Source organism: Scyliorhinus canicula, chromosome 10 (assembly GCF_902713615.1).
Source record: "Scyliorhinus canicula chromosome 10, sScyCan1.1, whole genome shotgun sequence".
Lineage (NCBI taxonomy): Eukaryota > Metazoa > Chordata > Chondrichthyes > Carcharhiniformes > Scyliorhinidae > Scyliorhinus > Scyliorhinus canicula.
Genome location: NC_052155.1, coordinates 83,077,744 through 83,100,289, shown reverse-complemented (window position 1 = coordinate 83,100,289; position 22,546 = coordinate 83,077,744). Strand labels below are relative to the sequence as shown.

At 49.6% G+C, this 22,546-nt stretch overlaps 1 protein-coding gene across 2 annotated transcripts in view; it reads left to right on the top strand.

Moving 5' to 3' along the window:
* Positions 1-22,546, top strand: part of klhl14 (kelch-like family member 14) — a 240,171-nt gene that overhangs the window by 171,470 nt on the left and 46,155 nt on the right. For both annotated transcript variants that reach the window (XM_038809258.1, XM_038809259.1), the window contains one exon: positions 3,884-4,074. In XM_038809258.1, coding sequence (XP_038665186.1) covers positions 3,884-4,074 — 191 coding nt within the window. The remainder of the gene's footprint in view (positions 1-3,883; positions 4,075-22,546) is intronic.

The window sequence follows — 22,546 nt, the reverse complement described above, 5'->3', positions numbered from 1 at the left end:
GGTTCGGGAGAAAAAGGCGACTGGTCTCCCTGCCTGATTTAGTGTGGCTGCGAGAGCGACCTCTGAGGCGTTGCTCTCCACCTGAAAGGGGACGGATTCATCCACCGTCCGCATGGCCGCTTTGGCGATGTCCTCCTTGATGCAGGTGAAGGCCTGGCGAGCCTCAGCTGACAGAGGAATGAGTGTGGCCTTAAATAGTGGACGGGCTTTGTCCACATACTGAGGGACCCACAGGGCATAATAAGAGAAAAATCCCAGGCACCTTTTGAGGACCCTGGGACAATGAGGGAGAAAGAGTTGTAAGAGGGGGCGCATACGGTCCGGGTCGGGGCCCAAGACTCCGTTGTCCACGACATAGCCGAGGATGGCTAGCCTGGTTGTGCGGAAAATGCATTTCTCCGTGTCATACGTGAGGTTGAGTTTCTGGGCAGTCTGGAGAAATCGGTGGAGGTTGGCGTCGTGGTCCTGCTGATCATGGCCGCAGATGGTGGCGTTGTCCAAGTACGGAAACGTGGCCCGCAGCCCGTACTGGTTCACCATTCGGTCCATTGCTCGTTGGAACACCGAGACCCCATTCATGACGCCAAAGGGAACCCGGAAGAAATGGAAGAGGCGGCCATCTGCCTCGAACGCCGTGTAGTGGCGGTCCTCCGGGCGGATTGGGAGCTGGTGGTATGCAGACTTCAGATCCACCGTGGAGAAAATGTGATAATGGGCTATCTGATTCACCTTGTCTGCAATCCTGGGGAGGGGGTACGCATCAAGGAGCGTGAACCGATTAATGGTTTGGCTATAGTCCACTACCATTCGGAATTTTTCTCCGGTCTTGACGATCACCACCTGAGCTCTCCAGGGGCTGTTACTGGCCTCTATGATCCCCTCACGTAGGAGCCTATGGACCTCGGTTCTGATAAACACCCTATCCTGCAGGCTGTACCGCCTGCTGCGAGTGGCTACGTGTTTGCAGTCCGGAGTGAGATTAGCAAAGAGTGGAGGGGGGTCAATTTTTAGCGTCGCTAGACTGCAGATAGTGAGTGGAGGTAGGGGCCCGCCGAAGCTGAGTGTGAGGCTTTTCGAGGTTGCACTGCAAGTAAAGTCCCAGTAAGAGTGGGGCGCAGAGTTCGGGGAGTATGTATAGCTGGAAGGTCGAGTAGCTGACGACCTGAATCGTTAGGGTCGTGACGGTGCGCCCTTGGAGGTGAACAGAGTGTGAGCCCGAAGCGAGGGAGATCTTTTGCCGTGCAGGGGAAATAGGGAGTGAACAGCGTCTTACCAGATCTGGGTGTACGAAGCTCTCGGTGTACTGTACCCGTTGCTTTTAACGGTCATCATCGAGTTGCGGAGGTGTTTCGGACGCGACTGGTCCAATGTGACCGCGCTGAGTTGCGGGTAGTCGGCGGCTCGATCAGCTGTGCTGGAGTGGCCCCGTGAAGACAGCCGCTGAGATCGTAATCTTCGAGGTGAGTTTCAGAGTTTGAAGAGGATGGATCCCAAGATAGCCGCCCCCGTGGATCGCACGTGGCGGGCGGCGAGGACGATGGCGCCCAAAATGGCGGTCCCCATGAGTCGCACGTGGCCAGCCGCATGGAGGAGGGTTGCCAAGTTGGCGGCCCCCATGAGTCGCACGTGTCGGTGGGGGCGGAGTCGGCATACAGGCTGCAGCACTTTGGGGTCTGCGGGCCTGCGCGTTTGGGAAGCGAGTGCTCTGGGCTGTGGGAGAGTTTGGAGTGGGGGATTTCTTCGCCAGGCAGACCCGGGCATAGTGTCCTTTGGGACCGCAGCTGCTGCAGGTCGCATTGTGGGCCGGGCAGCGCTGCCGTGGATGTTGGAGCTGCCCACAAAAATGGCACACTGCGTAGTGGGTGGGTGGCCACGCGGCGCAGGCCTGGGGCTGTCGCTGGTCAGGGACCCAGGATGGGGTCGCTTGGTCCGCGGGGAATGGGGTGAGGCTGCGGAACAAGACGTCCGTGGTTGTAGCTAACTCTACAGTGTCCTCCAAGTTCTGGGCCCCTTTTTCAAGCAACCGCTGGCGCACATAGTTTGACCTGAGCCCTGCCACGTATACATCACGGACAGCGCGCTCCATATGTTGGGCGGCTGATACAGTTTGATAATTGCAGTCCCGAGCTAGGGTTTTTAAATCACGCAGCAATTCGTCCAGCGACTCCGCGGGGCGCTGGCGGCGGGTCGTAAAAATGTGGTGCGCGTAGACCTCGTTGATGGGCCTCATGTACATTCGATCGAGCATAGCCAGGGCCTCCGTATACGAGGAAGTACTGTTAAGTTGAGTAGAGATACGGTGGCTCACCCTTGCGTGCAGTAGGCTGAGTTTTTGCTCCTCCGTAGTTTCTGAAGTGCTTGATTCAGCCAGGTAGGCCTTGATACATCTGAGCCAGTGTAGAAAGATTTATTTCGCCTCTGCAGCCTGCGGGTCGAGTTCTAGTCGGTCAGGTTTGAGGGCTGATTCCATAGTCGTTTTCTCCAAGTTTCCTAAGACTATTAAATTGATGAGACCATCAATTCACAAGACACGTGATTGGAAGTGAACAGTGGTTTTAATAGTCTTACAACTGAGCCTGCCTGCGACGAGATGAACTGGCAGCAGGCTCACGACTGCAGATTTTATACTTCTGGTTAGTGGGGGGAGCCATGGGCAGAGCCAAGGGTGGAGCCCAGTACAAGCCCAGTACAAACTCCTCATCTCCCCCTATGGGCAGAGCCACGCAACGGCTCGTATACAGAGCCCACAAGGACACAATATATATGATACAACACAGTGTGAATTACTAGGTTTATAATTCACCACAAGCCCAAGCCTCATAACCGTTGATAAAAGCATAGGAAATGTGCAATGTATGCAAATTTGTCATGTGAAGGGTCCTCACTGCATCACCAACCAGAGTCACTGGCCATACAATAGAAGAGGTCTGAAGTAAATGGCAACGGGGAGTCCAAAGAGTTCATAAGAAAGACATTTATTCGGCATTACAGCAGAATTTACACAGGACCCAGTTACAGATTTTCTTTGGAGCGGAGGAGGATGAGAGGTGACTTAATAGAGGTTTATAAGATGATGAGGGGGATAGCTAGAGTGGACGTTCAGAGACTATTTCCTTGGGTGGATGTAGCTGTTACAAGGGGGCATAACTATAAGATTCTGGGTGGGAGATATAGGAGGGATATCCGAGGTAGGTTCTTTACTCAGAGGGTGTGGAATGGACTGCCTGCTGTGATAGTGGAGTCGGACACTTTAGGAACTTTCAAGCGGTTATTGGATAGGGACATGGAGCACACCAAAATGACAGGGGGTGGGATAGCTTGATCTTGGTTTCGGACAATGCTCGGCACAACATCGAGGGCCGAAGGGCCTGTTCTGTGCTGTACTGTTCTATGTTCTATCTCAGGGTCCTCACTCCTTTCTGTCAGCCGCTACACTGACCTGTTACACTAATGCTGGTTAACTCACAGCCCAGCAACACCAGGGAACAATCATTCCCAGCTGCATGGGTCATCTGCAGGGTTATAACAAAGTCCCAAAAGGTAAGTTTCGAATAATGTTTGCGTGGTGATTAGGAATGTTCCTCTGAGCCTAGAAGAATAAGATAAGCTATTGTTGTGCTGTGTTCCCACCACCTGATGCCTGAATCCATTTTGATCAGGATGCTCATCACTTAAGTGAAACTGAGGTCTTCAAATGCTACAGTTCTTTTCACTGCCAGAACTAGCAGCTAATTATCACATCTGCCAGCTGTCTAAATTCACCTTGCCAATGGGGAACTTTTCCAGCCAGCAGCACATGGAGTCATGACTATTTACATTCATAATCAGAAAATAATGCCTTTCTGATAGGTGACCTATAATCTGCCTTTTAATTTTATTGCAGGCGAGCAAGTTTCTATGCCTGCTTTCTGGATAAACATCTGTACGCGATTGGTGGGAGGAATGAAACTGGTTATTTATCAAGTGTTGAATGTTACAATCTGGAAGCCAATGAATGGTGCTACTTGTCCTCTCTGCCTCAGCCCTTGGCAGCTCACGCTGGTGCAGTGCACAATGGAAAGATTTACATCTCAGGTATGCCTTTTCAAGTATGCAAGTTAGCAAATTAATTGTTTTCCTACTGATAGAAGTTTGAATCAAGTATTGGTGTTAAGATTCTCATTTTCCTACTTTCTTGTTCCTGTTCTAGTCTCTCAGTAAATTTCCTGTAATCTAAATAAACTATTTGTTGGATTCAACTGAAGTTTTACCACTGTAACTGCGCTGTGAATCCCCGACATTACATTTTTAAGTTCTTTTCACTTTTAGCCTTACACTCGGGATGGCAGTGCCAATTATAATCTGCAGTTAGCTGTTCGAAGGGATAAGAAAGCAAATAAGGGGAGTCTTTCACTCGCACTTTGTGAGAGTGAACCTAACCTTGGCATGGACCTGTCTCTGATATCATGGTGGAAATTGGAACTGAACGCATGGAATAGCACAATTAAGTATTCATTCCTTCAACTAGGGATGGTTCTCCATATACTCTGGGCTGAATAATAGCGGTGAAACTGGGCCTGTACCATGCTTGTGGCAGTGCCAGAACACAATAATATGCTGGGCGAGAAGGGCTTGAAACTGGGAGCCCACCCACCTTATGCAGATAGATTGAAATTGGATTGTTAATCCTGTAAAGGTGCAATTAACTGGAATAATATATGCCGTGAGCAATTAAACATTTAGAATGTGAAGCACAGCAGGTGGAAAACTCTATTCTCTGTACTGAATGACTGTAAGGGTGGGTTAAAAGTCAGCAGCTGGGCCCTTTGTTTGACCTCAGCAGTTATGGCTGCTGTGTGTGCTGTTATCATTCGCTATTACAAACTGTGGTTCAAGCGTGCATATTTGCTGTTTTAAGGTGTGAATGAGCCTGCAGAAATGTGCAGTTAGTGCCACATCTGCACCTCAGCCTGTTTGGTTGCAATAACATGGGGTTGGTGGCCTCTGTGGGAGATACATCTTCCAGTGATAAGGATAGGAGGAGATTGACAGGGGGAGGGAGAAGGCCAGATGGTCAGGGGCATTATGCATTGGTGTGCATTAGGTTTGCCAACCTGCACTGGAGCAAGTACTGATGAAGATATGTGTTGCAACAACGGAAGCGCAGAGCAAGGACCTATGTGGTATATAAGCAGAGAATGAGTAACCTTTAAATGTTTGAGCCTCAATGCCAGAGTTGGCTCAGGCTTTCTTGAACCACAGTGACCTCTCTCTGTGAGAGACTGGCAGGGGAACCAACTGCATTTTTGGTCACCCATGCCAGTGGCTGTAATAAATTACAGCGCTGTAGTGCTATTTTAGACTACGGGCAGGATCTTTTGGCCGCACCTACCCGGTGATTGGAAATTCCTGCCGAGATCAACGGACCTTTATATGGTTCCCTTCCCATCTGTGGCGATCATGCAGCGAAAAATTCAGCTTGTTAAATTTGTTTGCCACTGGATCTTTTCAGGCAGCCTATGGAGACCTCAGTTGCATTATACAGCCTGCTGCATATCACCACATTAAGGTCTTTACAGATACAATATTCCAATGGGCAGGTCAGTACATTGCATTTTCTGTGGATATAATCAACTTGAATGAACCAGAGGCTTTGTGACAATGGCAAGTCTCCCCAGGGGTCAGGGAGCAATAGACTGCACTCATGTCACCATAAAGGCTGCAGAAAGCAGCCCTGTACATTCATTAACAGGAAAGGTTATCAATCCCTAAATGTCTTTTACCACAATTGGTACCCAGGCAGTAGCCACATTCTCAAGAACCCCCAGGTGGCAAACATGTTTAATGGACATGATGTCTTGGATGGTTGTCTTCTGGGTGACAAGGTTTGAAGATATGGCTCATGACTGCAGTGACAACCCCAAAACAAATGTGGAGATCACCTACAACAACAGCCACGGCACCACCATTGTGGAGTAGACAGTTGGGCTGCTCAAGATTAGGTTCTGATAACTGGATAGATCAGGAGAAGCATTGCAGTACATTTCATCCAGAGATTCACTGATGGTCATTAAGTGCTGTGCCCTGCACACCCTCACCATTCAGAGAGCGGATGCCCTGAAAGAGGAGATGTGAGATAGCGGGTGTTCCTTTGATGATGAGGTCAATAAGAAGCTGAGGGAACACTCTGATGGAGAAGTTCAAGGGCCTGCACAAGAGCGCATGGTTTGTTGGGACACATGGGAAGCCAGTAGATCAAGTATCTTTGGCCTCTCAGGTGTGTGTACTGCCATTTTCTCAACATAATTTTATCGACACTGCGATCTCACTAAGAAAGTCCTGTCAGCACTCTCATCTCAGTACCGAAGGCATTGTTGAATCCTGGCCAATATTCACTCCTGAAAACGTAGGATGATTTTCTCCAGACATTTTATAAATCAATTAGAGATAATCTCAACCTCTGCGTGAGGGATAATAAATAGAAGGTTTATTTACATATGGACAAAGGACCATCACATGAAAATGTGTTCAGAACGCACCCATGTGACCGAGTTTGAGACCACTGTGGAGTTTCCTTAATTATTTTCTGTGTGCAATGTTTCCCCTTTGCTGCTGTGCTGGAGAGAAGCTGCTGATTTGACTGTCCCCTTGCCCTGGGCGACTTTAGCTGGTGTCCTCTGTGCAGCTGAGGCTTTGAAGGCCCTGTTACATTGAAAGACTTCTGCCGTGTCGCAGGAAGATCTTTTGCTGCCACAACAATCTAGGAGGACAGTGGCAATGGCAGAGGGACGGGAGAGGGGCAGCCCCCATGAGAAGTGTCCTGAGGTGTGTTCCTCGATGGTGGCAGCTGCTGCTTATCCTCCGTCAGGGACCATCAGGGCTTCCCTGCCTTCCTGTTAGGCCCCAGGAGCTGACTCAGTGTCCAGGTTCCCATTCACCCTGCCACTCTGGCTCTAGGTCTGTTACCCCACTCTTCACCTGAAGTGCTAATCCCTGCCAAGGTACCATGTGGCATGTACACCGATGCCTGGTACACTCCACCCTCTGAAGCTTCCTCTTCCTCCTGGGAGGCTAGTATGGGTCCCTTGTGCCTAATTGGGTCAGCAGATGATGGTTTACCTGCACAGCACACATGGAAGAAAGGGCACTAATTGACCTTTCAAAGCTTTCATGGGGTGTGTAAGGTCACATGATTCAACATCATCAGCACGAGAGGGGTTATGAGAAATGACCAACTTGCAACCATTCAGCCACTTATAACATCCTTACAAGGTTTCTACCAGGGAGCATTTGAGCTTTTGAATGCATTACCCACAAACTTACAATTCGTGTAACCATGTCAGGCATCATTCACTCTTACAGATCTCAAAAGGTCATTTTGATTGGATTTTATATATTGTCACGTGTACTGAGGTACAGTGAAAAGTATTTTTCTGCGAGCAGCTCAACAGATCATTAAGTACATGAAAAGAAAAGGAAATAAAAGAAAATACATAATAGGGCAACACAAGGTACACAACGTAACTACATGACACCGGCATCGGGTGAAGCATACAGGGATGTAGTGTTAATGAGGTCTGTCCATAAGAGGGTCATTTAGGAGTCTGGTAACAGTGGGGAAGAAGCTGTTTTTGAGCCTGTTTGTGCGTGTTCTCAGACTTCTGTATCTCCTGCCTGATGGAAGAAGTCTTCCAGCATTGCCTCTAGCTTTGAGGCACCACACCAACACTGCTGAAACTTTGCCGCCACCAACGTCGAGACAGCTCGGGTCATTGAGGGAATTCTTCTCTTCCTGTCCACTAGCATTAGAACCTCACAACTGATGGTCATAACCTGGAGGAGGACTCGGAGGGAATCATCATCAAAATGCGAAGCAGATCCGGACCTACTATCCTCCCAACGTTTTCTCCGGCATCGATAAGGGAATACATTCAGCTGCTCATTCAGATCTTAACATTATGTAAATGATCCGAATACATGCCATGTGTGTTCCCTGCCCAAAGCACTTAATTGTGAAGAATTTCAAACATTTTTAAATGTAACAATACTTACTTCATCCAATGCTTGTCAATCTTGCGGAATTCACAAACTTCCTTCTTTATTTCAACTGCAGTGAATCACAGAGGAACCTTACACTGTCAGGTGCCCCTTTAAATTAGTGGTCAGGGCCTGCAAATTCAGTCACCAGACATCCTGCCCTCTATCTCAGATTGGCGATGGAATGACAACCCAGCCATGTCACCGGCTACAAACCAGTCTTGTGGCCATTAATAATAATAACAGCTTATTGTCACAAGTAGGCGTCAATGAAGTTGCTGTGAAAAGCCCCTAGTCACCACATTCCGGCACCTTTTTGGGGAGGCGGTACGGGAATTGAACCCGCGCTGCTGGCCTTGTTCTGCATTACAAGACAGCTGCTTTAGCCCACTGTGCTAAACCAGCCCCAGTAATTGGAAGTTTGCTGTATTATGCAGCGAAAGATGACATCGGGAGGAAGGAGCCACCCATTTCTGGGGACGAGTCCCACCTCGCGAAACACATTGTAATATTCAGCCCTGTGTCAAGAATCTTTAGATTAATGAATGGAAAGCCACAATGTCCTGACCAGTGAGTCACATGAACATTACTCCTGACCAGGAGCAGCTGAGTGGGATGTCAGCCCTTTGTTATCCAGTAAAAATTAACTGCTCTGACCCCTCATTAGCTTTGTGGATGAGGTATGTTAGGCTGAGCAGAAGCACTGAATGTAAATATAAAAGCTAAGGAGGCCCAAGAAGGTAAGTTGAATAACATTTATTAAGTTAATGTAAAGGAGAGGCAGTAACACAACTTACAACTCAAAGATCCCTGTTGGGACTACCAGAAGTGCTGGTCCCCATACGGGCTGGTTTTTAAAGGCCGGGTTTAAGCACCCCAGCTGTGCAGGTCTCCGCCCAGTAGCAAGGAAGCTTGTATTTTACAAATCCCACAGGGAGATCAATCAATGTGTCCTCATGGGTTTCGTGAGGGTTACTATATCCTTTCCTCTCCCCAAGTCCGAAGGTTCCCCTGCAATTGTTAAGGGGGCCTCTTTTGCCAGTTTGCACGTTGCTGTGTTTTTACCAACTCTGGTACCATGTTGGGGGGAACATATCTTGTTGGAGATCATCTTTTTCATGTAGAACAGTGAAGGGGCAACATTTGGGACCCGTGTCCGATGGCACCATCCTCCGAGAGTACTGAGGGTTCCGTGTCCATATCCAAGGGCGAGTCATCTACATCGTGCTGGTCCGGGCATAGGTCTCTGGTGAGAAGTGCTTCTTGACTAAAGGATAGTAAGAAGTCTTACAACACCAGGTTAAAGTCCAACAGGTTTGTTTCGAATCACTAGCTTTCGGAGCGCAGCTCCATCCACAGGTGAATGCAGCTGATAGGGTACATAGTGGGAGAATTCAGAATGTCCAAGTCACCTAAGAAGCAAGTCTTTCGGGACTGTGGGAGAAAACCGGAGCACCCGGAGGAAACCCACACAGACATGGGGAGAACGTGGAGACTCTGCACAGACAGTGACCCAAGCCAGGAATCAAACCCAGGTCCCTGAAGCTGTGAAGCAACTGTGCCACTGTGCTACCGTGCTGCTATGTCTGCCATAATCAACAGAACCCTGGAGCTCTTTGACCCCCTCTTCTGCATTCTCACAGGAGAATGACAGCTCCGTGGCCCTTTTCAGGTTTGGAGCTGGCTCTCTCTGGCTCGCCTCATTGTTGATTCCACACAGCAAACGATCTCTTAACATTCAGGAAGGGATGGACCGAAGTCACAATGTTTTGCTAACTTATGAAGACGTATTGGGAATTCTGTCACTCCAGGGGTTCGTCCGGCTATACTGAACCAGTACCTCTGCATTACTAAAGACAACTGAGGGTCATAGTGATTCGCAACAATGTTCACGAGCTGAAGGATTTTAAATCCAGGGCTGGCGGGTGGGTGAGGCTCTTGATTGTGCTGAATGTCAGGTGGTCAGTATTATCTTCTGTCACTCTTCTCCACTGATACCATTTGCTGGAAGAAATACTGCATCCGCTCGGTATACTGGGTCCAGGAGTGCGGTGCAGTGTGCAGGGTAGAGTGCCAGGGGAAACGGCCAGGATGGGTATGGGGATGGGACAGGAGAGGAGTGGGGAATGAGCGGGGGCAGGAACTGTAGTTCAAACCAGGGCCACCGTGTAGCCCGTTGGACCTGGATGGGCACAGGGGTGCGCACCATGCTAACATGTGTCTTGCACCTCCTGCAGACAATGGAGCTCGGAATCCAACCAGGAATGGTGGCTTTCATCTTACCCACTGCAGCCCTGGGGGATGCACTGTGCCTGTATGCGCAGGAGCTGCATGGGCAGGAACCTGCAGCAGCGGAGTCTGCCCCAGAGGAACATGAGGCAGCTGATGAGGATGGAGAGCCGGCCACCAAACAGGCTGAATAGGAGGTGGGAAGCTGGCGCCACATCATGCCTTGTGTGTACCAGCTATGACTGTCATTGGAGGACCTGCCGGACCAAGCATGTCGTCAAAGACTCCGGCTGAGCAGGAGGACCGTGCAACATATCTACAGGATTATGGAGCACCTGGCATCGTGTGGGTATGGAGGAGACACCCGATTCCCATGACCATCAAGTTATGGCCACCCAGAACCTTTACACCACGGGTTCCTTCCAAGCGCCGAGTGGAAACCTGTCCGGAACCTCACAGACCTCAGTGCATATGTGCATCCACCCCATCACGTCGGCCCAATATGCCCGGTCAGCATAATATATCAAATACAATATGGACCGAGCCCACCAGGATGCCCAGGCAGCAGGGTTCACTGCCATCACACGTCTGCGCCCGATACCCGGGCAGTGTGCACAAAGCCTTCACCATGGCAATTCGATGATTCCCGACACCTTCAAGGTGCACCTCTGGGTGAGGGTTTGGCTCCTGGGTGACAGGGGGTATATCGTGGCTGATGATGCCAATCTGGACGCCACAGACCGATGCAGAGACCCGCTACAACGATGCCCATTCTGCGACCAGGAGTCTGATTGGGCGGTGCATCGATATCCTGCACATGCGGTTCAGGTGCCTGGACTGCTCTGGAAGGGCCCTCCCGTATAGCGCTAGGAGAGTCTCCCACATCGTGGTGGCCTGCTGCATCCTCCACAACATCGCGCAGCAAAGGGGGATGAATGGAAGGCCTCGTCCGACAAGGAGGGTGCGGAAAAGGGCCTGGATGGGTGGGGGATTAGGCCAGGGCAGGCACAATATGTATGCCAGGGCCAGCACACATGGGATGCTCTAATTCCCCCGACCCCCCACCATTTCTACCTGCCTCACTATGGGGTGCGGGCCCTGGATTGACAGTACCACCGGGTCTGGTCCATGGGATGGATGGTGATGATAACCCACTCTGTGATGACCTCTGGTCCTCCGTAGCGTTTGACAACGTCTGACTCCTGCCCACAGTCGCACTATCCACCGTCCACCTGGGTGATCCCTGCATGAGAGCTGGTACACCATCACACAGTCCCTCCGAATCCTTGGGGTGCTGAGGTGGGGATGGGTTGCGGGAGGTGAGGGGGGGGGGGGGGGGGGGGGGGTGCATGTTAGGGTTGAGAGGGAGGGGGTGGGGAGACTACCCCTGCTGACCTCCAATGTTCACACATCTCTCCCCCAACGCCCACCCGGCAGCCCAGCCCAGCCAATCCCAGTCCATCCCTCACACCCTTTTGAAAGTGCACCGAGGAAGTTCGGAACTTTTGTGCTCAGGTGTTTATTTTGAACATCTCTATAACGGTTTGTGCCATAGCCCCCTAACACTATCCTGTGTCCTGCACCTGTGCCAATTTAACTTAACCTTACTGGCCTTGTGAGCCTAACGCTACATCTTGGTGGATTCCCAGGCGGTACATCAGGAGTGGAGGTGGCCTGGTGCAATTCCCATCCTGTGACATGGGTCCCCTTTGGCAGCGGATGGATTGACCGAGCCTGGATGGGCACGGCAGTCGCTCAGGTATCCCAGGTGGCATTGCCACCCCATTCCACCATCTCAGGAGTTAATTTAGTGAATCTTTGTTGCGATTCCTCTATGGCAGAATATCTTTCCTTTGGTAAGGACACCAAACGTGCACACAGCATTCCCAGTGTGGTCTCACCAAGGCTCTATGTAAATGCAGTAAGGCATTATTACTCCTGTACTGAAATCCTTTAATAATAAAGACCAACGTACATATTAATTGTGTGCTGTGCCTGTATGTTAGCTTTCAGTGACTCATGAACAAGGACACCCAAGTTCCTTTAAAGTTCAACACTCCCAGCCTTTTGCCATTTAGGAAAGACTCCGTATTTCTGGTTTTCCTACCAAAGTGGATAGACCGGTTAAATTGCGGCCATAGATTGTGAACCTAAGCGGCACAGCATAACAGTGGTTAGCACTGTTGCTTCACAGCACCAGGGTCCCAGGTTTGATTCCTGGCTTGGGTCACTGTCTGTGCGGAGTCTGCACGTTCTCCCTGTGTCTGCGTGGGTTTCCACCGGGTGCTCCGGTTTCCTCCCACAAGTCCCGAAAGACGTGCTCTTAGGTAATTTGGACATTCTGAATTCTCCCTCTGTGTACCTGAACAGGTGCCGGAATGTGGCGACTAGTACCTTCATTGCAGTGTTAATGTAAGCCTACTTGTGACAATAAAGATTTTTTTTTAAATAAGCACAAATCCTTGAAACCTGCCAACCTTAAAATGAAATAATTATTCCTACTCTCTATTTTCTATCCATAAACCATACTCAATCCATGCCACTATATTACCCCTAATCCCATATGTATGTTCTAATTTTGTTTAATAACCTCTTGTGTTGGATCTTATCAAAAGCTTTCTGTAACCCTAAATATACCACAACATCCACTGGTCCCCATGATCTATTCCACATATTACAAACTCAAAAAGCACCAACAGGTTTTTTAAACATGATTTTACTTTTTTTGAGAATCTCTACGGTATAGAAGGAGGCCATTTGGCCCATCCAGTCTGTACCAACCCACCGAAAGAGCACCCTACCGAGGTACACATCCTCCATCATTGGAGAACCCACAGAGGGGTTTCAATCAGCAGCTCCGGAAGATCCCATCAGTGGCAGCGGGTCCGAACCCCGCGCACTCTTTGTTCCTCCGCCGCCCCGCTGGATCAGTCCGCGGGGCGGCTGAGGGGCATGACGGCCCGCGCATGCGCGGGTTTCGCGCATATGCGTGATGACGTCATCCGCGCATGCGCGGGTTGGAGCCATATAATCCGCGCATGCGTGGCTGACGTCATTGTGCGCGTCAGCCGCCGTTACCCTTGGCGTGCGGGCTTAGCTAAGTTCGCTAAGCCTGCGATGCCGTGGTTCACGGGGCCCCGCTGCTAGCCCCGACCGGGGAGCAGAATCGGGTCCCGGGAGGGGGTGCGGAGGCTGCCGTGAAACACGGCCAGTTTCACGGCAGCCTTCACAACTCTCCACATTTGCGGAGAATCGCGCCCCTAATGTTTTGAGTCCAGATGACAAAGGGTCTTTCTCTCCCTACTGTTATGGGCCAGGGTTTAGAGAACCCCAAACTGTATCATGGAGTTCACCTGACCCATAACTTTTAATAGATTGTGGTATGGGGAGCAAACGGCCCACTCTACAGGTGCAGTACAGCAGAAATCGAAAAGTATTTTTTAAAGCAAAACAATGCTTATTCTGTGAACTCAAGTTAACCTTTTTAAAACATACAGTGAACATCTTAGCAACCATTAATTCAAATACAACCCCCAAAGAATACAACACTACGTAATCCTTTTAGCTTTCCTTTTAACATCCACAAGACTTAAAACACCTTTTACCAGAAGCACTTCAGGTTAAAGTCACTAGTTTTAAATCATCAGGATCGATTTACAGTCTTTAGATTACAGAGAGAGACTCTAATACAGCTTCTGGCTGTGACTGCAGCTATCCAGCTCTGAAAACGAAACTAAAACACACCCTGCAGCAAACAGCCTAAAATGAAAGTAAAAAGCTGACAGACAGCCCAGCTCCACCCACTCTCTGAAGTAGTAATACTTCAGAGTAATAAACACCCATTTCTAAAAAGATACTCTCACTGCAGATATTTATATACACACCCATTTATAAACATTTATTTCTTAAAGGTACTCCCACATGACAATATAGATGTTGCCAGACCTGCTGAGATTTTCCAGCATTTTCTTTTTGGTTTCAGATTCCAGCATCCGCAGTAATTTTCTTTTATCCGTTGATTTATTTTGTTAGCCATGGTTGCAACACTTCCCTTGCTGGAGCTTTGTGCAATAACAGAATATATTTTTGTTGTAAACAGTGTATAGGTGCTTTAAACATTAACTTGTCTGCTGATACACCTTTTAACATAGTTTCTCAGTTTACTGTAGTCAATTTGACCCTTATACCTTCATAGAATCATAGAATTTACAGTGCAGAAGGAGGCCATTCAACCCATCGAGTCTGCCCCGGCCCTTGGAAAAAGCACCCTACCTAAATCTCACACCTCCACCCTGTCCCCGTAACCCGACCTAACCTTTTGGGCACTAAGGGGCAATTTAACATGGCCAACCCACCTAACGTGCACATCTTTGGACTGTGGGAGGAAACCGGAGCACCCGGAAGAAACCCACGCAGAAAAGGGGAGAAAGTGCACACTCCACAAAGACATTGAACCCGGGTCCCTGTGAGGCAGCAGTGCTAACCACTGTGCCACCGTGCCGCCACAGTTTCCTTTCTTTAGATTTAGGACCTTTGTCTCTGTGCGAACTACATCACTTTCAAACTTAATGTAAAATTCTACTATATTATGGTCACATCATAATCGGGGAATCAGCCTGATAATTTTATTATGAAGTCTCGGTGAGCCTGGGTGGTGCATCAAAACAATTTGGCTATAAATGTTGACATTAGGGGGAAACAGATTTGTTCTGCAGTTCTCCACTTGATCAATACTCTTCTGTAAGAGAGAGGTATTGAAAAGAGCCCTCACCATGCGCAGAGATAAATATTTAAATTCCTTCTACATAGCTTAAAGTGGCCACAGACATGTGGTTAGTAATTTCAAGATTTTACACCCCTAATCCCCACCAGATGGGCAAAGTTTAATAGTCACTGCTGTGAGCCCATCAAGTAGCAACTCTGCTGATGTCATTTCTGGGAGCCCTGACACGATGCTGGTTGCTGTCAGGTATCCTGACATCTGTAGTAGGTAAAATATCCCATGGGGATCTCTCCTGCCTGGCTAACGTCCCACCTCGGAGAGCTATTGGCCAATCAGAGGCCATCAGCTCTCCAAAACTGGCAGTGCCACTGAGAGCAGTGGTCACTGCCAGTATTGCAATTGGCCACAGAACAAGGATTGTCACTAGAGCCCTGGAACAAAAGTAAGTGGGGCTTGTTTACCTGGACCAGTAAGGTAGGCCTCAGTGACAGAGGGCAGCGGGTCAATGTAAATGGTGGGGATGGAGAGGCGCCTTCCTATGGGTGTGTAGTCTTTGCCACTGGCAGGTCCCTCCAGTGGACTCAAGAGGCTTGTGCAGGAGGGATCCTGCTTCTACACAGCAGACATGCCCACCAGGGTTTACCTGGAGGCTTGCCCATTTGGCATGGTCCTCACCAGCCACTAGTAGAATACCAGCAGCAACAAGATGAGACCCTTACGTGCCCCTTAATTTCTGCCAGATGACTCTGGAACTTGAATGCAGACACCAATCCTGCAAACATCAAAATGAGTACCATCTGCTATTGCCTGGACAGAATAACAATAAGCAGCGAAGAAGAGATGGTGTTTACATACACAATAAACAGAAAGTAGGTTAAATTGCATAGGATGGAATTTTCCCACATTTTATCAAAGTGTCAGGCTCATATTGAAAACCGGAGTGTAGCTCCTCAGCCCAGTTTTCACTCCTAATCCTGAGCCTCAAAACCAGTGGCCATGGTTTATGCCGTCACTCTGGTGGAGAGGGGCCTGATAGAGCCAGCAAAGCTAACTCCACAGAGATTAGGGCGCCATCTTTGAAGGGAGCCCAGATCAGCATATAAACAGAATGGCCCCTAGCCCACCCCTCATGTAAACATTACACGGAATGGGGGACTACCCCCTCCACTACAGCAGTGGTGATGAGCCCCCCCCCTACCATCTGCTATCGTGCCAACATTGGGGCATCCCCCTTTTACAGGCATCTGGTAACCCCCTCTCACCACCACCTCCCTTGTAGGCATCAGGGCAACCAAACCACCATCCAAGCACCTCCACAACCACAGTCTCAGGGCACTGTTTCCCCCTCATAGGCATCAGTCCTCCCCAACACACATAAGGGGAACACTACCCCTGGGCCTACCCAGAAGGCCCATCTCTGGCACTGCCCCTGGGCACAGGTTGGCACTGCCACATTGGTGCTGCCAGGTTGGCACTGACAGGTTGTTAACCTGTGCTGGGCAGTGACAGGGGGAGTGCTAGGGCACTGCCTGGTTATGCCCCTCTCCCTCAGGGCCTATGCTTACGTTTGCAATCCTGGGAGGGTCCTCGCGACTGAGTCTCGTTTTTTAAAACCTGCTGTAATAATCAGTGAGGGGGGATCATGGGGCAAGGTGGCTGTATATTGAAATGTATGCAAAACTTTTAAAGTGAGGTTCTCACCTTTTGTTCACTTGAACGTCATGACATCACTGGCAAGGTGCGTGGAAAATCAGGAAACGTGATGGGAATCATAATGTGCAATTAACCTGCCCTATTGACTGCCAAATGGCAATGTTATGCTGCTTGCTCTTTAAAATGATTGCATCCTCCAGACAGTACGAACCACGTTATGGATTGGCTGGATCCCTGAACAGGAGGGTTATATTGTGTGGGGCTTTTACCAAATAGAGCTCACCTCTACTACTGAAAGCTTGTCTGCATCTCTTAAAGAGACGGTGCACAGTAGCTGGAGAAGATGCCAGCAGGCATGCAGGAAGTGAGGAGACTGTGGTGTAGAGATTAAATGTTACTGGACACGTAGCCGCAAAATGTTTTCTACTATCTGCTTCCCACCACTTGGTGGCCTTATAGCATATAGCCAGCAGTGCAACATATCCTCGAAGGTTCCTTCAAACTGACCAAATGACTTTGAATAGCAAAGTACATCATCCCTTTCCAGTGCTTTAGTAGTACCTTTGTTCAATATTACCATCCTACCCATTTCCTCCCTTGCCTATCCTTCCTGCCTACATTGCAGATGGGAATATTAAGTACCCAATCCTCCCTTGGTTTGAGTCAAGTCTCTGTATTTGTTCTTATAACATAATCCCATATTTCTTTTGAAGTCATTATTGTGGTAGAAGGTATACAAGTTCTTTTTATTGTCGCGGATGCTTTAAAAGACACAAAGTCGTCCGTGAACAATGTATCGGTATGTGTGTGCATAATTTAAACTTGGAATGAGGAATTTCATTCAAAATAATCCAGCAGCAAAGCCTTGTTACCTAAAAAGAGGAAAAAGGTTAGTTTAATTCACATTATTAGTCTGGAAGGTACTTAAGAAAAATAAAGTTTGGAAAGCATACACATGTAAAAATTAGTCAGAGATGAAAGTAAAAATGAGACTTGTAAGGATGAATTAAATTCAGTCTGTATTATTTGATACAGGCCTGATTGTTTATGAAGTCAAAACTTTTGGTGGGAACTTCCATTCCCCCCCCCCCCCATCTCCCCTCCCCACCCCTGCAGATTAGACCAGAAGATGCCACCAGCAACAAGGGCCAGGAAACTTCAGTCAGTGAAGCTGACATACAAATTAGGAGCAAGAGTAGCTCCCTCGAGCCTGCTTCACCTTCAATAAGATCATGGTTGATCTAATCAATCTCAACTTCACATTTCTGCATCCACCTAATAACCTTTCTTATCAAGAATCTATCGACATCTGCCTTAAAGATATTCAGAGGTTCTGCCTCAACCACATTCTGAGGGAGAGGATTTGAAAATCTCAAAACCCTTTGAGAGAAAATGTTCTCCTCATCTCGGTCTTAAATGGGTCACCGCTTATTTTTAAATAGTGGCCCGAGTTCTAGATTCTCCCACAAGAGGAAATGTCCTTTCCACATCCACCCTGTCAGTTCCCCTTGAAACTGTGTATGTTTTAATCAAGTTGCCTCTTGTTCTTCTAAACTCTAGCTGATATAAGCCTCGCCTGTCTGGCTTTTCGTTATCGGACAACTCGCCAATTCCAAGTGTTAATCTAGTAAACCCTCTCCGAACTGCTTCCAATACATTCCCATCTTTCCTTAAATAAGGAAACCAATACTGTACACAATGCACCCAATGTGATTTCACCAATGCTCTGTTTAACTGAAGCATAATTTCCCAACTCTTGTACTCAATTCCCCTTTGCAATAAATGATAACATTCTATTAGCTTTGCCAATTACTTGCTGCATCACCTTTTGCGATTCATGCATTAAACCACCCAGATGCCTCCACAGACAGGATGGGCCAAATGGCGTCCTTCAGCGCCATAACAATTTTGTGATCCTGTGATCCCAGAGCTCTGCAATCACTCACATTTTTAGGTAATGTGCTTCTATTTCATTCATACTGCCAAAAACAACCTCATATTTTCCCACATTACACGCCATTTACCAAATCTTTGCCCACTTACCTAGCCTCCTTAGAACCAGAAAGACAAATTATAAGGGAGGACTCAGAATCCATGGCTAATTAAAAAAGTTAACGATTCAGTGGACTCGAGTTAAGACCCGCTGAACGGTGTGTTTAATGTGGTGTTTCTTGGTGCCTGCAGCGCTGAGAACGTTCTTGCTATTCAACGGCACTTTGCCTTTTCTTGGCCTGTTTCTCTCCACCGAAGCCGAGCTTAGAGGGATTTCCTGCTGGCGTGCAGGCTCCTCGCAGATCGGGGTGCCATTTTGATTGGCTGCCCCGATCATTGCCCCCCCCCCCCCCAAACCTTGCGGAGGCCCCGAGAACTCCCCCTCTACCTGGCAAGGCGCCTCCGGGCCTGGCCCCTGGCAATGCCAACCTGGCACCTGGACACCCTGGGACTACCAGCCTGACACACTGGCAGTGCCCCTGCCACCCTTCGGTGCCACCTGGGCATCCTGGTAGTGCCAAGGTGCCCAGGTGCCAGGGGGAGTGCCAGGCCTGCCCCCAACCACCCAGGGATCTCCAATGCAGCCAGGTTAATCCGCCTCCACATGTCTCCTGCTGCACCCCTTAACACACCCCTCACAATTGTAAGGTGATCTCCATCCCAGCCACATCATGGGGTCCAAACACTTGTCATGGTGTCCGCTCCCTTCCTCACTCTCCACTTCCTATGTTCTCCCCAGTAGCCAATCTGTACCTCACATTCCCTCCCCAACTCACCTCCCATGCCATGACATGACAGACTTCATCACTATCTGACCTGCCAGAACGCCCCCCTACACTCTCCCCATCTGTCTCATTGAAGAACAAATTCGAGCAGAACTGACATGAGTGGGCGCAGCCTGCCAGAGTCATGCCTGAGTTGGAATGCCTAACACCCTTTGAGGAGAGACCCCTCGAGCTGGCAAGTGAGGAGCAGGACTGCACCTGTGCAGACGGCGAGGTGGGGGGGAGGGGGGGAGGCATGGCACAAAAGTGAAAACCCTCAATACATGCAGCCACGGTGCAAGCCTTACGTGAGTTAACTTTCTCCCATCAGGCTGCCCCTGTCCTGCACTACTGTCATCTCACTTCCCTTGCAGGTCAATTGGTCGGCCAGCCCAGACCATCCTCGTGCCCTCTGCAAACCACAGACCTGAGCTACGCCGAGGGAGATATCCTGGAGACCAGCATCGAAGAGTTGTAACCTGCACTCTCCACCAGTGCAGATACTCACACGTCAGTGGAATTAACCAATAGACAGGCTTCTGGGTCATTCACTGGTGCGGAACACCTAACAGCTGGTGATCCACATCAGGCCGAGGCAGAGACATCCCAGTGATCCGGCACTGTGAGGGATGCCAGAACAGAGGAATCTACTGAGCCCCAGGCCAATGACGTTCCAGGTCTGCGGGAGCTACAACAAGCAGAATCGCGAGCTTCAGGAAGGGATGTCAGCATCCCTCCTCGGACTGCAAGGCTGTTTGGAGGAGTCCCATCACCTTATGTCTGAGGGGATAGTGCTGTCAATCCAATGCAATGAGGCCAACGCTGAAAGATTGGTGTCCATAGTGGAGACTTTGGTGCAGGATGTGCACTCCATGGCAGGGGATGTCTGCTCCATGGGTCAGCCCATGACCACCTGATGGTATGAGCTCCATGACGCAGGGCTTTAATTGCATGGTGCAAGCACCAGTGATCATCCACGGATGTCAGCACGAGAGGACGGCGGGGTTTCTGGATCTCACTCCAACTGCCCATTCATCCTATGGAGGAGCTCAGGAGCCCCTGGCACCCACAGGGAAAAGGTTCAGCAGGAGCACAGCCCGGGGCCTTCTACGCAGGAAACACTGGTGGCGTCCAGACCATCTGACATGCCCCTCCTTTTGAATGATATACCTCCAGTTCCATACTCCAAGGAGGGCAGCCCTGCAGCACCCATGCAGCCTGAAAGCAGGCCAGGGCCCTCAAAGTCCCTTTGGGGGCCGCCGACAAGTTCAACTCAGGCAACAGGGCGTGTAAGTCAGCAGGCCACCTCAACCTACACCATACCAGCCTCCCCAAACAGGTGCCAGAATGTGGCGACTAGGGGATTTTCTCAGTAACTTCATTTGAAGCCTACTTGTGACAATAAGCGATTTTCATTTCATTTCATTTTTGTCACATAGAGGAAAGATGAGGAAGAGTAAGAAACTAAAGGCACCTAGTGGGCCTGGGTGAATTTAAGCACTAGTAGAAATGAGCCACCATTGTAATAACGCATTTGTATTATAAACCACTTTATTCACCCATAAAAAACCTCCACGCTGTCTTGTCATGGCGCCATGCTCCACAAACCCCCGCGCAAACTCGGTGCTTCCTCCCTGTGCAGTGTGAGGAAGGCAGAGCCATGTCTCTCCCACGTGCCACACTGACAATGCAGTAAAGTCATGCCACTCCTCGCGTGACTCCACAGTCCCCCCACGAACAACCCCCATCTATGGAAGGTTCTCCATCCCCTCACATCAATGCTCAGGCTTCTCATGTCCACCAGCATTATCTAGTTATGAGGTCGCCAAGGGCGGAAAACGTGTGGAGAGTCTGTCTATGTCTCAATGGGTGGAGAAAAACACCAGGACCCCTGACCTTGGAGGAGGCAGTAGCAGCAGAGATGCATCATTTTGCCTTTCTGGGCCCCGAGATCACCTTGTTTGATGGCAGGTCACATTCAGCTCTCTGTCAGGCAGGAGTCAGACATTTCACAGAAGGTAAGAGGAACATTGTCTGTCCTTACCGCAAGTCATCATCATTCACTTGCAGTGACTGGCCAATTGCTTTAGCGCCTGCATATGAATGTTCCAGTCATCAGGGTGGCCTCCCACAGGCACCACAGTGGTGAGAGGATGTCAGAACCATGATGGGAGAGGTCTTCACACCCTAGTCCCCCTCGGCCCCATACCAGGAGGCGATGAGGGCAACTCTAGCCTCGTGCTCCACATGGGCCTGGTCATCGGCCAAGGGTCTTCCTCCGCAGGTTGTCCCTCATCACCATCCTCAACACGCTCCTCATCCAAGGAGATGTGGTGCTTTTCCATCTGCTTCTTGTCCAGCTGCTCATCCCGTTGCAGTGCCAGGTTGCGCAGTGCAGCAGGCCACCATGATGTGGGACACCCTCTGGGGACTGTATTGAAGGACTCTCGCCAACTGGTCCAGGCACTGGAACTACATCTTGAGCAGTCCAGTTGCCTGCTCAACCTGTGCACACGTTGATGCATGAGCCTCATTATAGAATTTACAGTGCAGAAGGAGGCCATCTGGCCCACCCAGTCTGCACCGGCCTTAGAAAGAGCACCCTACTTTAGCCCACTCCTTCATCCTATGCCTGTAACCCAGTAACCCCAGCTAAGCTTTTTTGGACACCAAGGACAATTTATTATGGCCAACCCACCTAACCTGCACATCTTTGGATTGTGGGAGGAAACCGGAGCACCCGGAGGAAACCCATGCAGACAAAGGGAGAACGTGCAGACTCCGCACAGTGAACCAAGCCGGGAATCGAACCTGGGACTTTGGGCCCTCCACACTGGCATCATCAGCCACCTCTTGATGGAGTACCCTTTGTTCCCAGGGAGCCATCCCCAGCCGCTGCTCACCCTCAAAAATGTCTGGGCTCTGCAAGCATCCCAAGATGTAACCATCATTGACGCTCTCCAGGAAACAGGCAGACCATATGATGCACATTGCATGGTCACAAATGATCTGGACATTGAGGGAGTGGTATCGCTTGCAGTTCAAAAATGGCAACTCATGCTGCCATGGGGATTGCAGAGCCACGTGGGTGCAGTCAATGAAACCTTGCACCTGGGTCATGCCTGCTATGTGTATGTAGCCCATGGCCCCGCATTCTGCCTCGCCTGGT